Source organism: Sturnus vulgaris, chromosome 7, assembly GCF_052056855.1.
Source record: "Sturnus vulgaris isolate bStuVul1 chromosome 7, bStuVul1.hap1, whole genome shotgun sequence".
Classification (NCBI taxonomy): Eukaryota; Metazoa; Chordata; class Aves; order Passeriformes; family Sturnidae; genus Sturnus; species Sturnus vulgaris.
In genome coordinates this window covers 20,112,751-20,130,695 of record NC_142249.1, presented here as the reverse complement: position 1 = coordinate 20,130,695, position 17,945 = coordinate 20,112,751, and the positions used below count along the sequence as shown (strand labels likewise).

The 17,945-nt window shown below is 41.7% G+C and overlaps 1 protein-coding gene across 6 annotated transcripts in view; it reads right to left on the bottom strand.

Moving 5' to 3' along the window:
- The window catches only part of CHN1 (chimerin 1), a 104,842-nt gene that overhangs the window by 1,183 nt on the left and 85,714 nt on the right, over positions 1–17,945 (bottom strand). For all 6 annotated transcript variants that reach the window (XM_088168012.1, XM_014880169.2, XM_088168011.1 and 3 more), the window contains exons 8-12: positions 13,319–13,403; positions 4,006–4,179; positions 3,217–3,294; positions 1,931–2,068; positions 835–940 (exon numbers count right to left, since the gene is read on the bottom strand). In XM_088168012.1, coding sequence (XP_088024138.1) covers positions 835–940; positions 1,931–2,068; positions 3,217–3,294; positions 4,006–4,179; positions 13,319–13,403 — 581 coding nt within the window. The remainder of the gene's footprint in view (positions 1–834; positions 941–1,930; positions 2,069–3,216; positions 3,295–4,005; positions 4,180–13,318; positions 13,404–17,945) is intronic.

The following is a 17,945-nucleotide window of genomic DNA, read 5'->3' as shown; positions in this document are numbered from 1 at the left end:
TTTGGTTTACAAAACCTACAAACTCAAGATTTTTCTTCGGTTTCTCCCTTTCTGCCTTAGTTTTCATCTGATAACAAGTCAGACTGATGTACTAAGTTGCTGTGTCTCCAGTCTGTAACTATTCCAAATAAAGGAGCTGTGTCTGATTACCTGAATTCAGTAGCAAGACAACAGTCTATTGAGCAGTACAGCTCCTTTTAGCAAAACATTAAACAGAAGTTTAAAAACAGTGAATTTTGTCACCTTTCTACCTTATCACTCACCTATACCAGAAATATGATGTGCAAAAGCAACTTGCTAGGTGGAGCAGCAACAGCTAATCTTGAACAGGGTGAGGAAAAATTAACTTCACACTTCACAAGCTGTAAGGTGGAATTTTTTGTTCCTGTCTCTCATCCCTTTGTCCATTTTGAAACACGCACTAGAAATGTCATTGAAATAAAGGGACAAATCAGGCAGAAATTCAGTAGCTGAATTTTGCCTGAGGCACTCAGCAGAGTCAACGGTCCTACTTGTAGAACTACAAAATGAAAAAAGGCAGAAGAGTGCTTAAAATAAAGTAGCTTTTAGAAGAAAAGTGAGTAATTCTTACATACTGGCAGTAAGTTCATGTTACTTGAGAAACTAAAATGGACACCCTAACATGCCACCTTGGTTTTGCTTTACAAGGGATAATCCCCTGTGTCTGAGTTTTGCTGCTGTGCACAGTACCACTCCTACCACAGGCCCTCTCCAGGATTTGGTGGACCTTGACCAGACTTTTCTGCAGGTCCTATCATGGACTTTTGCTAAAAATGAGTGTGGCTTAGAGCTCTTTGCAGCTCTTCCACCCACCTCTTCAGATGTGCCATGAGATACCGTAATGTTTCACAGTGTGCAGGCGGCAGCAGCTTCAGCGCCTCGTGGAGAATTTCCAGCTGTTCATCCGGATCCGCCGTTTCTGAAACACAGATGTTCAACTGTCACCCATGGACAGCCAGAGTTCACACACAGAAAGGCAAACTGGTGGCCTGCACAGGACATAGGGTCTCAGCTCTGCTGGATTACTCAGAGGATTTGTCTGTCCAAAGAGGTGCTCAGAGCACCGTAAGGATGTGACTGGTTTTGCACAAAGAAAACTCCTCAAAGCAAACTGCACTCCACTGTAAGATTCCCTGTAGTCCACTAAAAAAAATCTTCTGGCAATCCTTGTTGACTGGGCCGGTTTTGCACAAATAATCTACAGGTGCAACTCTGGGAGAGCAGAAGGTACTGGGAACTTTGCCATCAGTGCCTTTGGCTGTCTTCATAGGATTTGCAAAAAGCCTTCTCCAAAGGAGCTGTAAGGCCAGCATGCAGTCCTTGTTTTCTACCCAAGGCTGCCTCACACCCTTCCAGGTGTGGCTGGTGAGAACACAGCACAGAAATGCTTCAGGCAGCCAGGATGTTTGGGAGAGATGTTCCAGCTGGGCTTCCTGCCTTGCTTGTAGACCCACTTTCTACAAGTCCAGCCCCAAAGGTGGCTTTGGGATGATAAGTGGTTATCAGCTTATGAAAACACTCAAAATGGACAACTCCAGAAACAAACGACATCTTATTTCTAAACATTTCCATAAATCACCTTCCTTCTGGCAACATAAACCAAACAGACTTTAAATATCACTGTCAAGTACCCAGGACTCATGCAAGACACACAAGTGATATAATCCATAATGTGTGATGAAAAGGAAACATTCCTGGTGACAAAGGCAAAGGAAAATGTAACCACGCTCACGGAGCATCACGTGGTCAGGCTGTAATGTGCACTGCATGTTTAATCCTGCAATCTTTACTAAATTGGGTATGCAGGGTAAGAGCTGATGGGACAGCTATAAAATGAATGGGATAGTCCTGCACAAAAAGGAAAAAAGACTAAGAATGAAAAGCAGACAAAAAAATGTGTTATACTTACTTGCAGACTCTATAAACTTTGGGTAGGCATCATACGTGATGAGTGGAATTGGCAAATCCCTGAAGTACAGTTTAAGTGCACCAGTGATAATATTGATATCTTCATACATATTCACAGAAATATCAGCTTTTTCCCCATCTGTGTGGAGAAGGCACCGATATTAAAGCCTTGGAAATGTAAACAGATGTAAAGCAGCATTCAAAAGAAAAATAGTAACTCGCTTAAGCAAACATTATTTCAAAGGACACAATTACAGACTTTGGCTTTTATAACTGAAACAGTTACTGGACTGTGACGTTCATGGTATCAGGGTGAAAACCTCAAGCGTTTTATAAAGTAACATATCTTTGCTTTGTTTCAAATAATTACTAAAAAATACAGTTTGGTGGGTTTTTTTAAAACCTGCCTGCCAGTAGCAGTATCTGTCTTGTATTAATGTGTGGACGTTTAGCTATTTCTGAACACATTGCATTGCAAAACAACACATTCATGAGCACTGAATAAGAAATCAGGGAATCTGGGAAAAAAAGTAAAAGGCAGAAAACCAGCTTTGTCCACAGCTCCCCTGTTACATAGGGCAAAACATGTGTTCACCATTTAACTACAACATACTACCTACTCCAAACTGCAGTGGACACAGATCCAGAACTTGGCTTCTCCAGCACATCCCCACCCTGCTAACACTGCAGATGTTGTCTGAATTGGTCCAGTCCTCCAGATAAACAGGAAAGAGAGCTTCCAGCACAGATTCTGGCCTTGATTTCTACTGGGATAGAGGGGCTGCAGCTGGAAAGCCTTTAATTTTCCCACTGGCTTTTCTCATAGAGAAGAGTTTGTTCTCAGTGACCTTCTTGCAGTCTGTAATAATTCAAACTTTGTTTGCACTATTGCATTCATCTTATTATTTTGGAGCTTTCATCCAGAAAGATGGATTTAAGTTGCACAGCTCTCTTTAGGCACTTCACCACTCTCCCTCTATCCCTCCCCCACCCCTCCGAGCACAGTTTGACTTGCAAACTAGGGCAGTAGTTCACAAAGCTTTGTCCTTCCTACACACATGGTTACTGGAGCACAGATACTGATGGAAGAAGAAAAGGAGATTTTTGTAATAAAGGCCAAAGTGAAGCTGATATGCTTTTCTGATGGGGAGTCTGCCCTCCTGCCAGCACAGCCGTCGGACTCCTTCAGACCACTGGTGCAGTGGAGCGTGAGACAGAGGCTCTGCAGAAAAACTGGGTGCATTTTCTACATCAACACCAAGTTCCAGCATGCAGGAAAGACTGTACCTCTGTCAAATGCCATTTTGACATCTTCGATAAGATCACTAAATCCTGAGACTCTGTACAGTCCTTCAGAATTAAGACCTGCAATGAACATTTTAACAAGATTAAAATTAGTCCTGATTTTTACAGTTGCCTACCACCTGGTTCTTCTCTTGGCAAGTTTTTCATTTAAGGCAGAAAAAGCAGACATGCTTTAAAAGCCTTATGAGGTTTTTCTTCCAGAATGAAATCTTATCCTGGGTTTTTAACCCTGAACAATGCAGTAGATGCCTTGTTCTATCAGCACTAAACTGTATTTACACAAATGACTTCAGAGCTGAAGGAACATACTAAACCAATTACAACTCATGTAAAAATAACTCAGATTAACATGCTCGATGATCAGTCATTATTTCAGAATAAAAACAAATACCCTAATTCTAGAAAAGGATACTCAGTGTGAGCTAGGGAAACTAGCAAGAGTGAACACATTAATAAGAACCCCCTTTGTTTTGCCACATTCATTTAATTTTCTAAATTAATATATTATTGCAAAGATAGGCACTAATAAGTAACTACAAAGCAGTAACTTCCCATTAAGCAATTTCTAGCAGAATCTATAAAAATTATAAATGGTATGAACCATGAAATAATGCACAGTGTAATATTAGCTGTGCAGGGTAATTGGCAGTCATAAAATGTCTTGTTCAAATCTGTTTTGAGCAATCATACATTCAGCAGAAACCCAGATGACCCAGATCAATCTAAATGGATTATCAGTAAAGCAACAAAAGTCCATTAAGGATGCCTTACCTCTGGATTCAATTTCCCTAATGCACATATCTACCACCATTGGTCTCTTGGTGAAGTGTGCTTTTACTAGCGTGGTAAGGTCACAGCTGTACACTTTTTTGACATGCTTCAGGTCTGGCTTGCAGTCATTTGGGACCATCTTGGAACATTGCTTGTGCACATTTAAACCACAATCTGAGGGAAAAAATGAAAACACGATTAGGCTGGTGTTTGCTGAAAATGCATTCTGAGATCAGTGCTGTGGAGTACAAATGGCTCCAGCAGGATCTGACCTCAGCTCACAACAGTTACTTCTCTTCAGGGCCCTTAACCATCAAATACCTAAGGTAGGGACGGCCCTGAAGTCACAGGGATTTCCTACCCAAGACATTTCTTCTGTTTCTAGAAGATCTAACACAGAGTGACAAGCTTTCCATATGTTTCTTTCAAATCAGGAGCTAGGGGTCAATTATGTCCCTCACCACTATTACATATGCTGCTTTCACAACGAAGACTTTTCTCCCAAGTTACTGGGGATTTCCTAACACCTCCATCTTCAATGTAGCCCTGGATCTGGCACTTTAGACATTATCTGGGGGACATGAAGGTAGGGACTGGGTTACAAACAACCCCTCTGCAGTGAGCTGGAAAACCGGAGTGCCAAAACCTGAGCCACTCCAGGGACCTCTAAACTCTGGATGGGCATGGCAACCCTGCCCTGCCTGGAGGGAAGCTGACCCCTGGCACTGACCCTGGGACTCTGCTTTCAGTGCCACCTCTCCTGTTCTGCCGTGCAGACTCCCAGGTGCTTGTCAAGAAGCAGCCAAATCCAGCGAGCCCAGCACCACATCCCAGCAAGGGCGGCTGCCACGCTCTGCTGTGCTGGAGCACACAGGGACTACTGCTCTGCAAGAAATGTTTCTGCACTTGCTACCCTGCCATCCCCAGTGCCCTGCATTATCACAGGATTAAGGGAGGTAGGAGCCTGAAGGACCAATGCCTTGATGAAAATCTACTTCCTTTTCACTGCAGGACTGGGTATCTATCTACTGAGAATCCCTTCGTATTTTGTTCCAGCTGATTTTGCCAATACTTGTACTTTTCATTAAAGCTCCAAGTTATTTGACTTAGTTCTTTCCAAAACAGTAAACCCCAGAATTCATGGCCAAGATTAATTTCCACTAAGTCAGCTGCAGCCTGCTGCTAAAAGCACTTTGTTTACTTAAAAGGCCTATAAAGCAACCAGATTTGTCACTTAGGATCCTCTGGTTGCAATTAAAGTTTGGCATGTCACCTCCAATCCATCAAAACTTGCACAGATCCTGATGCAGATGAAATGGCTGATGAGAATTCTCTGGAGGTATTTCTGTGCAGGACTGATCTCCCTTCCTGGTGAGGAGCTGGGAGCACACAGGCAGGGAGGGAGTGCAGGGCTGAGTTTCCTTCCTGGATGTGATTCTGTGCCATGAACCAGGTCCTGTGCTTTAAACAGGGAACCCACATTCACTGAAAGGTGTGACCTGAGCCCTTTAGTGAGTCACTGCTCCAGCTGTAACATGGTGAGGAGAAGCTGCTCTTGCCTCCTCTGGGTCTTGTGGAACCAAATCAATAATTGTTTGTGGAAATGCACAGGTAAAATTACTCTTCTTTTGTGTAAGGGTTGAATACTGTGTCATTAGTAAGACCAGCACTTTCAAAAACAAGAAGACAAAATACTGAATAGGTGCTATAAAAGCAGTCTGCTTTCAAAATAAAGACAAAATTGAGGAGTAAAAAAATAATAAATAGTCAAATAATTAGAGGCAACATCTTAATACACACACACAAATTGAGACCACATAGGAAATCTTAATCTTGACTTCCTTTATTTAGGAATAAACTTTAACATTGCAGTTATAGTATTTACAAAAGCAAATATAATTATTGTACATACAATTCCTAAGACTGCCTCAAGAAGCACCTCTTCCAACATGCATGAAATACCTGTCTATCAAAAATGGGGTCTACAACACTGGAATGGCAGCACCTCACTCATGAGAACTCATGAAGGATTGATTCTGTGAGTGCAAATTAGCTGCTTCAGCAACATAGCCCAGAGTTATGCTTCTGGAAACCCAAGGATCATTAAGAATAAAATACACAAAAAAAAAAAAAGGAGAAAAAATACATACTCCCAAGTATCTTACACTTGACTTAAATTATTGCCTTGACTGAGATAATCTTAATTATATTAATATACAAGAAAGCTTCAATTCATTAAAATATCAATTTACAGAGATGTTTTCACTGTGAAAACCTTACTTCTGACAGTAATTGTGTTATTGCTAATCCCATAGAGTCAGACAGGTTTTGAATCTGACCTCATTAATCCCAGAATAATAATTACAGATGCAGAAGTCATCTTTTCTCCTTTCTCTCTTGTTCTTCCTTTGCATTTGATTAGATTTTATGTACCAACCCACCACTTAGGGGCTTATCAATACTCCTGAGAAACATTTAAAACCTGGAAATATTTCAGATACCTAATGTTTAGAAAACGTGTGAGCCTTATGTTCAGTATTACTGGGCTGTGTGGTGTCCTTGTAATAATTAAGGCTTCTTGCCTCTTGTGTAAGCACAGAAAACTATCTTACTTCAGAAATTTCATATCAATAAATATATCAAGGTGATTTCAGTGAATTTGCATCAGAAATCCCAGCTGATAATACTTCATAAAAGGCAGAACATCCATGTCTCAGTCACTTCACCCATCTCTGGTTCAGCTGATAACTAAGGATGATGTCTTGCTAACTCCACCACGGTAAAAAGCACCATGGCAGGAGGTCAGTCCTCCTCTCCACAAAGCACTGAGAATGTCCTAGCTTTGTACTTAACTATACTCAATTTATTTGTTAGTACTAAATGACAGGAATTGTACTGCAAACTGAATACTATCAAATAATAATAAAAAAAAGTCCTTTGTTCTCATTGAAGATGTTTGGAAAGCCTCAAAAGCCATTATTTTAGAATCAAGTAGGAAGGAAAAGGAAAGCCAAGTCCTGAATCTCCTTGTGTGCTGCTGTGGGGTAAAATCTTAGGACTGCTTGCCTTGTTTGCACATGAGCTTCAGAATTTGGCTGGCTTCATTAAGACCAAGAGGATTAATTTCTTTTCAAACTGAGGGTCTATTTACTTTTCATTATGTCAAAATAAACCCAGAACAGCAGCTTTACTCTGGATCTAAAGCAACCAGGAGCCTTACCCATTTCTTACAGAACCTGCTGGCTGGTGAGGAGCTTCAGAGAAATCCCCCTAAAGCACTTATCTGCTGATAAATCCTAGAATAATATAGGACAGATGTAAACGATGCAGTCATGAGCTCTTGCAGATCAACAGTAAAACTTCTGCTGCCTTCAGTTAATCAGTTTCACCTTATAGAGATGATTTCTCAGAAGCAGAATTGTAAGTCACTCTTACTATTCCTTTTACAGTGCTATCAAACTGTGGTCACTTTCCAAGTACACCACATGGACCAAAACCAATGCAAGCATAAATTCAGGAATTTATAGGAAGTTTGGAAATTTAAGTAGGGTGTGCAGAAAGTAATTTTAGATGACAGGTTTGAAAGTTGGTGATAAGCTGCCCTGGCTTTAACAGCATATTGATCTAGGAGTTCAGATGGGCTGTGACATTACTTCTATGAGAAGTAATAAATTTAATACCAGCCTGACAATAGTTTCCTATGATGACTAGAAGAAGGTTTGGTAATGTTATAGAAACAGCTAATACTGATGTTAGTCCACTGGGCCAGGAGAACAAATAACATGTTCATATTAAATGCATGAGCAGAGCCAAAAGATAGATGTACGTTACTACTGCCCCATGAGCACACATTATAAATATTTGTAGAGACTAAAATATACTTAGCTGTCGTGTTTTGTTATACTATTGGTTTGACTTCAGTCAGTTTTAGATTTCCTTTGGTTTATGATTTATTGGCTAACGTGGCTGCTGATCATGCTCCATTGGAACAATACCATGTGCTACATACATCACTCTAATTACATGTCCGAATTATCCCCCCCAAATTGATGCATTCTATCACTCTGAAGAGCAGCTTTAAGAGCTAAAGGGCAGATTTACATTATCTGCAAGAAGTCTTGAAAGACTCTTCTGAGGTTTGTGGTAAGTGTGGAGCTGTGGTGCTGGCACCGAGTGTTGCCTTGGGCTAGTCCACTGCAGCACCTGCCAGAAAGGGCAACACCCTCACACCTGAGCTGACACAGCAAGACTGGGCCCTGCACAAGCACAAAGTACTGGCATCGTTCCTTCTTGCAAGGGTGAATAGGTCAGAAAGGCATTTGCTCTCATGCATCACTCATGAGCTTGCAGCTTTCCTTTAAAAATTTAATGCTCTTTCTCTAGCAGAGGGAGCAGTGTTTTCTGTGTTGTAGGATGCAGTGTGTTCCAACAGGCAAGCGAAGGCAGCAGCCCCAGTGGCCCCAAGTGCTGCACTCTGTGCTTCCAAGCACAATCCAGTGGGATGCTGTGCAGGTCTGCCCTCCTCCTCCTCCTCAGCTGCGTGGCTGCAACTTGCATGGCTACACTGGGGCTGCCACAGTGCCTCAAATATGTGCTACATATGTTCATCTGCAATGCACATCTGGAAATAACCCTGGTCCCACTAAAGCCTTCAGCCACTTCACTAAGAAGCCCCATGGCAAAAATTGCTTCCAAACATATGAGTATGTTCCCTAAAACCTGCTTACATCCACACCACCGTATCATGCACTACAGGGTACATTATTTTAAGAAAGGAATTTCAAGAGGGCAGCTAGTTACCTGGCAACAAAATTACCTAATGCTACCGAAAATTCAGGGATGATGGAATGAAAAGAAAAAAAGCCCATCAAACCAGCCAATATTCCCTTATGTCATATCAAAAGAATATTTACATTTGTGCCTCCAAAACATTTAGTGACTGTGTTTTCATTTTATGGAAGTTTTGAAAGAGTCAGTTTGCTCAAGAACTTCCCTGGCTTCCTGCCATGACACCTGCCTACCTCCTCAACAGCTCTCTGGCTGGGCCACTGGCTTGCTCAAGGCTTCCAGGTGGAAGGCTTCTGTGTGGGCTTGGAGACAAAGCTGCTTTTAGGACTTACAGTTTCAGGAATATATAGCTCCAGAATAGCTTCCCCTTGGGAATGGCTCTGAAGCAAGGCTCTGCTGTCTGATTAGCATTTCAAAATTCCGGAGCTCATTCCTCGCAGGAACACCAGCAGATCCGAGCTGGTGGAACAGCTTGTCAGGCAGCACACATCTCCAACAGCTTCAGCACCTGCTGTGCTGCCAGGGGCTGTTGTCCAGTCCCCTCCCCACAGCCCTGACCTCTGCAGCTCTGCTTTGCTCTTTGGACCTTCACTAGGCTGGCTGACTGTGCCTGGCATTCTCCAACCAGCATCATCTGGTTGCTCATCCCAAGAGGAGCTTGGATGTGTTTTTAAGGCACAAGCGTGGGCAGAAGGGAAGCTTTTCATGACTGAGCCATGCACAATACCTTGGGAGTGGGCAAAGTGATGAGAACACCTTGCCTTTCCCTTTGCTGGCTTTAGTCACAAGACCATCAGCTGTTTTTCCAGCATGGAAAGCGTGAGCACTCTGCCTGCACAATCAGTGCCTGAGGATGGACAGGCTCCTTTGTGCTCTCCTTCATCCTTACACACCAGTGGAGCAACACAGGGCTGTCCAACACAAAGGATTTAATAGCAAGGCAAAACAAACAGCTAAGGAAATGGGGCAGCTGGACATCTTTCAATTGCTGAAGAAGGAAGTGGATGAAATGGGGAAATTAAACACTTAAGCAGTAATTTAAAAAAAAATCCTACTTTGAGACTGTACTAAACTCTTCTGAAAATGAACTCCCAGATCTTACTGTGGTCAGGGCTGGTAGCAATATTGCTTGGGCTCTGCCAGGGGCAGCTGGTTATCTGCATGCTGATAGCTCACCTGCAAGTTAATTTCTATCAGCTCTTCAGAGAGAAGTTACCTGCTCCAAGGAAAGCAAAATATAGGAAATGCTACATGTGGACATATGACCCTCTGAGGCAGTAGGGCAGGTATTTATTATAAGGATTCCCTCTAAGGAAGCAAATCTGTCTTTAAAGATGCTGATGAAATAAAGACCAAATATGAGAGAGTAACATTTAAGGGAAAAGTAACTATTTCTGTTTTGCCAGATACCTTCAGCAGAAGTCAGACTACATGCTATATCCACCAATTAATTTCTTACAGGATCCAAATCCCAGACATCACTGCAAGTTCTAATTTTGGAAGACAATGAAGTTCTTCTCAAGTTTGGTGGTTTGTATTAATCCCCAAACCTTTGCAGTTCAGATAACATCTCATTTCAACCAACAACCATCCATCAGGTGTCCAGTGTGGTGCCTATGCTTATCTCTCATCTTTAAGAAAGGAAAAAACATAGTCCTCCTTCTTTGTCTACCATAAAACAAGGGTAAATGAGGGAGAATCCACTTTCCAGGAATTAATAATTCCTGGAATGAACAGATTATATTGCACCTGACAAGATCCTGAACACGCTCAAGTCTGTCTTTTGGCAGAGAGATACACATTCAGCCATGCTGGGATGAAATAAAGCACGAATCCAGCTGAATTTGCTAAGGCATCCTTGCTGGTTGCTATGGCATGTGTACTCTTATGAATGTTTACTTCTGGCTGATAACTTTTTAAAGCATTGGCTTACTTTGTGTAACATAAACTATCAGCCATTAGAAACAAGCTCTGTTTTTTCCACTGGCTCTTCCTCCTTTCTGAAATGGGTGACATTTATCTTTGCTGTCCGGTCTTGGACTGTCCTACACTTCTCTTTTTGCATGTTTTTGTGCTTCTGCACAGAATAAGATTTAAAATGGTTGAGAGTAGCCCATGTAGTAATCAATTTTTATCTGTTAAACTCATCACTTCTGTACTGCAAATAGAGTTCTCTTGAGATGTGCAACTGTTTGCTATAAAAAGCAAATGCTTTAAAAAGTATAAAATTATATACGATCCACGCAGTATTGCTTGTAGGTATTTTCAATAAAATGATTATACAGACCACCAAATAGATTTCATGGATTTCCCTGAAGTGGCATTGAACCCCACTTGAATTCAAGAGGGCTGCATCCTGTTAAAAGCTGTAATTTTTTTTTTTAGTACAAATCCACTCTGAAAAGCAATGGCCTCATCTGGCTTCTGGTTTACTGTGCCTCATTGTTTCCATATTAAAATGACTCAGTTCAGAAGCAAAATTACTACATTTTTTTTTTCTTAAAAAAAGCACTGTAAGAGCACACAAACTCTGCCAAACTCAAACCACTAAAGCCTGAGCTCCCCTACATTAGCACATTAGCCCTGGCTATGCAGGCCCTCGTTCTGTGTCTGTGCACCTCCAGTATTTCCCTGAAATGCCCAGATCTGTGCAGCCTCTGGCTCTGCTGGCTGCACAGCCTCAGCTGTGGGAAGGGGCAGACACTGCAGCAGCCTCACCCCACCCCAAATCTTTGCTGACACTTCAGCAAGCACAGTTATACAACATGGGATTTTAAAATACAAATAAGATCATAGAAACTACTGGAAGCTACTAACCCTGATGTGAAACCTCACACGAAACAGAAAGCCCTAATTACAGTGTCTGAACCTATGAAGTCACCTAATACAAATATGTTCCTTACACTGCAAGGAGGAGAATGGATACTGCAGTACTTATTACCATCCTCTTAAGGAGGAAAGAAAACCAGATTTTGGAAGCTTTTGGAAACCCACAATTTAGAAAAATCTGCATAAATCCAGAAAATCAGCTCTACTTCAGTTAAAAAAAAAAAAAAAGGCAGTACAGAATAATAAGCACTTTGGATTTAATTGTAAAAGCAATAGTATTAATTCCACAGTGCCACGTAGCATTGCAATCCTTCATACCATTTATTTTTTATTGTTTTTCTGGATCAAAGTTACCTAATATCAATCTGAAAAATAATTGATATCTCTCCTAGAAGTCCAAATGGAGGAATCTAAGGCAAGGAATAAAGATGGTATGCTTACTGATTCAAGTGTCATCAAAAACATACTGACCAGAAAACCAATATTAAAATCCTAGCACTGTACACACTGTACAAAATCAAGAGCAGTAAAAAGTACTAACAACCTTCACAAACAAGTGGAGGACATGGTTGCAACCCTGTATTCTTAGTAGAGGGAAAATACTAAGAAAGGAAATGCCATTTTTACATAATCATGTCTTAAAACAGAGCTGCACTCTTAATGATCCTGGACAGTGCAAACTCTAATGGTAACAAAATATTGCATTGAAATAGTCACGGGTGAAGAATTTAAAAATATTTAAATCCTATGTGGCTAGAAATGATTTTAAATATTACATCATTTTGCAGTTCTGTGATAAAAAACCTTCTTATTTGCTTGAGACAAGACTTCAGAAAGCTTTAGACAGAGCAGATTTTCTTAAATTAGCTTGAAAATTCAGTTTCCAGGGCAACATAAGCAGGTCTTCATACATCAACATCTCTTTGCACCATTTTTATAAATATGGTTTGCTAGAATGTCATAAAATACTTTTTAAATACAGCAAACTATTTTGATCACTTTGATCCTTTTCTTTGCCTTTGAAAGAAAGCCGACTGTCCTTTCCTTTCAGAAGAACCTTATCAATAAAAGTGTCAAACTGTTTTCCTTTGGAGAGGCTTTATCCCAGAAATGCCTGCAGTGAGACCCATTCATGTAATACATTTCTACCAGCACCTGAATGTTTATGTAACATTTCAGTAGTCATCCCTTATTCATCATCCTTTTTCTTACTTTCTTTTCAGTTTGCAAGTAGGAGATGTGATTTAGGGTCTATGGCACGCTGGGAGTCAGCTGGTTTATATATAAAATTAGGCTGGATGTCTGCTTCACAGAAGCAATATGGAATTTGCTGATACCCACTTTGCACATCAAGATCCCCAATGACTTTCTCATACCTACCAATACATGGAATGGTATAAAAGAAATAAACTATGAATCTGTCTATTTTCTCCTCCATTCTAAAAGGGTAGGGAAAAAAATCTCATCATGATGATGATTGTCTCCTCTCTTGAGTGCTCAAGGGGTGCTCTGCATCACTCCAGTGTGATACTGAACAGGTACCTGAAGCCATCAGCAGCAGAGTGGATCCATTTCCTCCTTCCACTGGACAAGGAGCAGACTGGCCCCTGGCCCCGCGGTGTCACGGCAGAGCTGTGACACTACAGAGTTACAACACCAGGAATGACTCAGGAAAAGAACACTCAACAACTGTTACCTGCACATTTTACTCCCTGAGCAATGAGGCCCCACATGAAGTTGGCACAGTATTCACACCAGTGAGGGCCCCTGAACGTGTGCACCTGCAAGACAGCAGCAGAAAGGAAAATTACAGGAGATGACCCAAACATTTCACAGACATCAGCATCAATGCATGTAAACAGTGCACAATTGCTCCTCTTTGACGGTACCACATGCAGTGTCTGGAAGTTTCCCTTTATCATGGTAGGAAAGGAAGAAAGGAAATAAGAAAGATTCAAAAACCAAGACTCTTGCAGATGTGTGGAAAACCGGAGTCCTCCATCCTGAGCCATCCAGAGCAGCAGAACTGGGTCTGTGGGGGTCTGCTCCAAGACCAGGTCAGAGAAGCAGGCACAGCCATTCTCCCACCTCTTGCCACTCTGTCTGAGCAGGAGTCTGGCCACCAGGCAAGGCTTTTGCAGCAACTGTGCAAGAGTTCACTTTTCAATTTCCAATGCCTTCTGCTATGGCCTCCCCCTCATAAGGCACTCTGTGAAATGGGAAGGGGGCTGCAAGATTTCACCTTGCATGGAAAGAGTCCTGCTAGGCAAAAATACTGGTGCCACACAGAAATACTGTAAATTTGCCTAGAGACTTCCCAGTTTAGAATAACTCCAACAGAAAATTAATTTTCTTCAGACTAATGCTACATATTGAAAATCCAAAGTCCAAAATGAAAAAAAGGAATCCACTGAACCAGGAAAAAATTCAAAGCTAAAGAAGAAAAAAACGCCAATGCTGCTTTCATTCCTGGCTCACATGCTTGTTACAAATCCTGCAGCCACCATTAACTGCTTCTGATTTTATTCTGATAAAACTCCTGCTGTAGGAAACCACAGGATTCTTTACGGAGAAAATAATTACTTCCTTAGCCAGCGTAAAAGGCTTTGAGCTGCTATTTAGAATAGACAGGCTGAAAATAAAATTAGTAGCTGATGATCATAAGAAATGAAATTTGCAGTGAAATACAGCAAAAATGCTTTAGGCTGAAGTCACTTGGTTCCTCAGTTACTGAGGGCGTTTGGGAGCAGGCAGTAACCTCGTGTGTGTGTGCAGCGCCTGCTCGGAGCAGTGTGGAGCAGGAGAGAGAAGGAGCTGGTGGAAGTGTTTGTTCCTGACATCTGCACACAGCTCTGCCCGTGAACACTGAGAGGCAAAGTGGCCTGACTGAGGTGGCAACTGTCTCCCACGCCACTGATGTAAGAGGCAGCTGGATGCAGGTGACACTCACCCCACAGGTGACAATGCAAAACAGCACCTGCAATCCAGGGAACAGCTCAGCTCTGGCTGAAGGAAGGGCTGCAGCCTCCTGGGCTTTCAGCACCCTCAGAGCAGCAGGAGATCGCTGAGACAATCTGGAAATTACCCCTGAATTCACCAAGTCACTCACATGCACTCTGTGCTAAGTGAGGGCCCTGACTGCCTGGTCCAAAGTGAGCCCAGGCTGCCAGTGCCCAGCCCTGCCAGTGCCCAGCCCTGCCTGCTGTGTCCCCACAGCCATCCCACATGCCTCTGGAAGGTGAGATGTGCTCCATGAGGCCCCTTCTCCCTGCAGCTCTGGCTGGCTTCCACAAAGCAAAGATGACAAGACTGTCAGCAGCTGCACTCGCCATTTCATTTTTTCCTCTCACCACAAAGAGATTTTTCACACCATTCATTCTGTTACCCACCTGCACTACCCATATCCTTTTGACTTTCCTCCTCAGCCTGGTGGCTTTTATCCAGGTTTTTGGCAGTGTTCCCTTCCCAGAATAAGAACATTCTAATATCCTCAAGCAAAGCATTGTGCTTTAATGCCTGCAGGACTAACAGAACTTTCTCAGGGAAAAGAAGAAGGCATCATTTCAGTCACCATCTTTTTTTGGGGGGGTCAAATTCCCCTGAAACATCGTTCTTTAAAATAATTCTCAAAAATCCTGCCGAGGAAAATTGAAACAAAATTGACATTTCAAAAGTCTGGACAATAAAGAATTTATTTTCACAATATTTTCCAGTTTCGTAAGTCATTTTGGTTTCAGTATCTCTGATTGCACAAAGAAGGGGAATTTTGTTTTGTTCCTTAAAATGCTGACTGACACATTATTAGCTCTTTCTAAATAAAAAGAATTATACTATCCTACCTTGTGCCTCTGTGGTTGCTGATTTCAATTCATCAAACATCAAGTCACCAAATGTGCTATTTGCTGAAGCATTTCTAATGTTGTCCTTAGGTGCTGGAGTCCCAGCTTGGCTTCTCCAGAGCCATCCCCAGTGCTGATACTGAACCTCAGATATCTGACCTCTAACTGGCTGTTTTAGCAGTGAACATTCTTCCTTCTTGGCATCTTGCTCCCCACCATGGTCTGCATGTTTCCAACTCCTTCTGATTCTCCTTAGAAACTCTTCTGCAGGGTCTATCACATCTGCTGCTCCAACTTTTTGCCTCCATTTTTAATATTATGAACTTTTTAAATGAGCTCAGTTTCTCTTATGTGTAGTAATTATGATTCACCTGGATTCTACCACAGCCAGTCCCCTGATATGACCCTGGCTCTCAGCCTGTTCCTCAGAAGAGTTTACATGACTCATCATCAATCTAAAAACAACAAGGACAAGGTGGACTCTCGTCTTCCCCACCAACACTGCGTGTGCTGGTCACCCTTCACAATACCAGACTGACTCTGCCCTTCAGAACCACTGTCTCAGCAGCATCAGCACTGCTGTCTCATCCCACGCAGCCAGGCTGCATCCAAATACTGAAATGCCTTTCCATATCATCAGCTGGATTCACCAGAGCCTGCTCTGCTTTATGCTGCCCCATCCAAATGACTATTTCTTATCCATTATTCTGATTGCAAACTCAAAACAGATTAAAAGGTGAGGGTGGGTTTTCCTGCGTCCTGTGATGCTCTGCCTTGCCTCATCCTTTATATGAGATGGGAGCTTCTCTGGCAATATTAAACAGGGGGCCCAAAGGTCACAATGTCCTTCCAGCCCTGGTGCACAGAACCCTCCAAGATCAGCTCTGAAGCTTCTGTTTCTCAGGGGTTTCTGAGCATCAACACTCCTGTGAAGTGCAACCCGACACCCAACCCTGCACTGCTCTGAATACACACCCTCTCTGGGAATTAAATCAGACACAGTGAGTGATGCCAGAAAATACTGAAAAATTGGTCTTCTGAGGTAGTCAGAACAACCTCTAATCCTAGTTAGAGGATGGGTGGGGTCTGGCAGCTAAAAAGAAACACCTTAGCATCCCTTTGCCAGTTCCAGCACCTGCAAACAATACTGCATTTATCACATGACACTGTTTAATACAGCATTTTGATTTTTGTATTTAATTCCCCATTCTAAAAACTAGCCAAGAAACTTGTCTGTTTTCAAAACTAAAAGATACTTTCCAGAAAAAATTCTAAAAACACACCCAGAGATCCTGACTTAAATTATAAGGGTTTCTATCCCCTTGTAAAAAAGAGCATCTGCCATATGCAGATTTTACTGTCTTATAAAATGTGACAGAGTAGGATTGCCAACTGTGGCTTTACATCTCTCAATCCTTCCACTCTCACTCCCACCCAAAAATCTTCTTTTCTCTCTTTCCAAATGGGAGTAATTTTTTTAAAGAATCTGGAAAATGAGCAAGTGGGAGAGCAACTTAAACTGGTTTTAATCTCAATTTGTATATTTCTGGGAGTAAAAAAACTAATTAAAAAGAAAAATCTAGGTAATTTTAAAGGAAAATATCTGCTTCAGAAACTATATAAAATACTATTACCAAGCTATCCTGCAAGTCTGACATAAGAGAGCCTCATGTTAAATTTACACTCCAGGCATTTCTATTTTGAACTCTCCTGCACTATCAATGATGTATAATAAACATTTAATTACTGTGAACTATGTAGGAGAAAAGTTTTTTGCTCAGGCTTATAAGGTATTTTCTTACACACAAGGAAAAATAGCTTAATTCTTGTGATTAACAACTCTGATTGCTAGAAAATTTCACTTATTTTTGTTTTGCATGTAATTAAAATTGTTTAGAAAAGACATTATTTTAGGAGAACCAAATAAAAAAATGACCCAGTGGCTCTGACAGCAGATTATAACACAAGCTGTGAACTCCTCAAGCAGATCTCTCCCCTTTATTTCTCAGGCTCTATAAAGGTCACCGTTAAAGTTAGTTACCCGTGCACCTTGTAATTCCACTTATTTTTTATACTTTTGGTTTTTCCAAGGCAGTTATTCAGCTACCCTTGATTGCTACCTGAAGACCCGGAATGAGCCAGCAGATAATTTGTATTCTTAACTGGGAGACTTACATTTTATCACTTGTCAAGGTAGGGAGGAAGAGAATGAGAAAATATCGGTGAAATGCTGTTCAAATGTGACATGAGGGAAGACTGTAGATCAACAGAGCTTTAGCAAAGCCACTGACAGGAAGAAAACAGGGCTGGATTTGAAAAACTGTGGTTATACAAAAGTAACACTGAGCCCATAAAACAGAAGTGTTTGAGACAGTAGACAAAAAAGGCTTCCCTTGTTGAGAGGCTGCTGTCACAGTCTCATTGAATGTTTGTTCCATCAGACCCTGCTCCCTGCAGAGCATCTCCTGCACAGCCCTGCACACA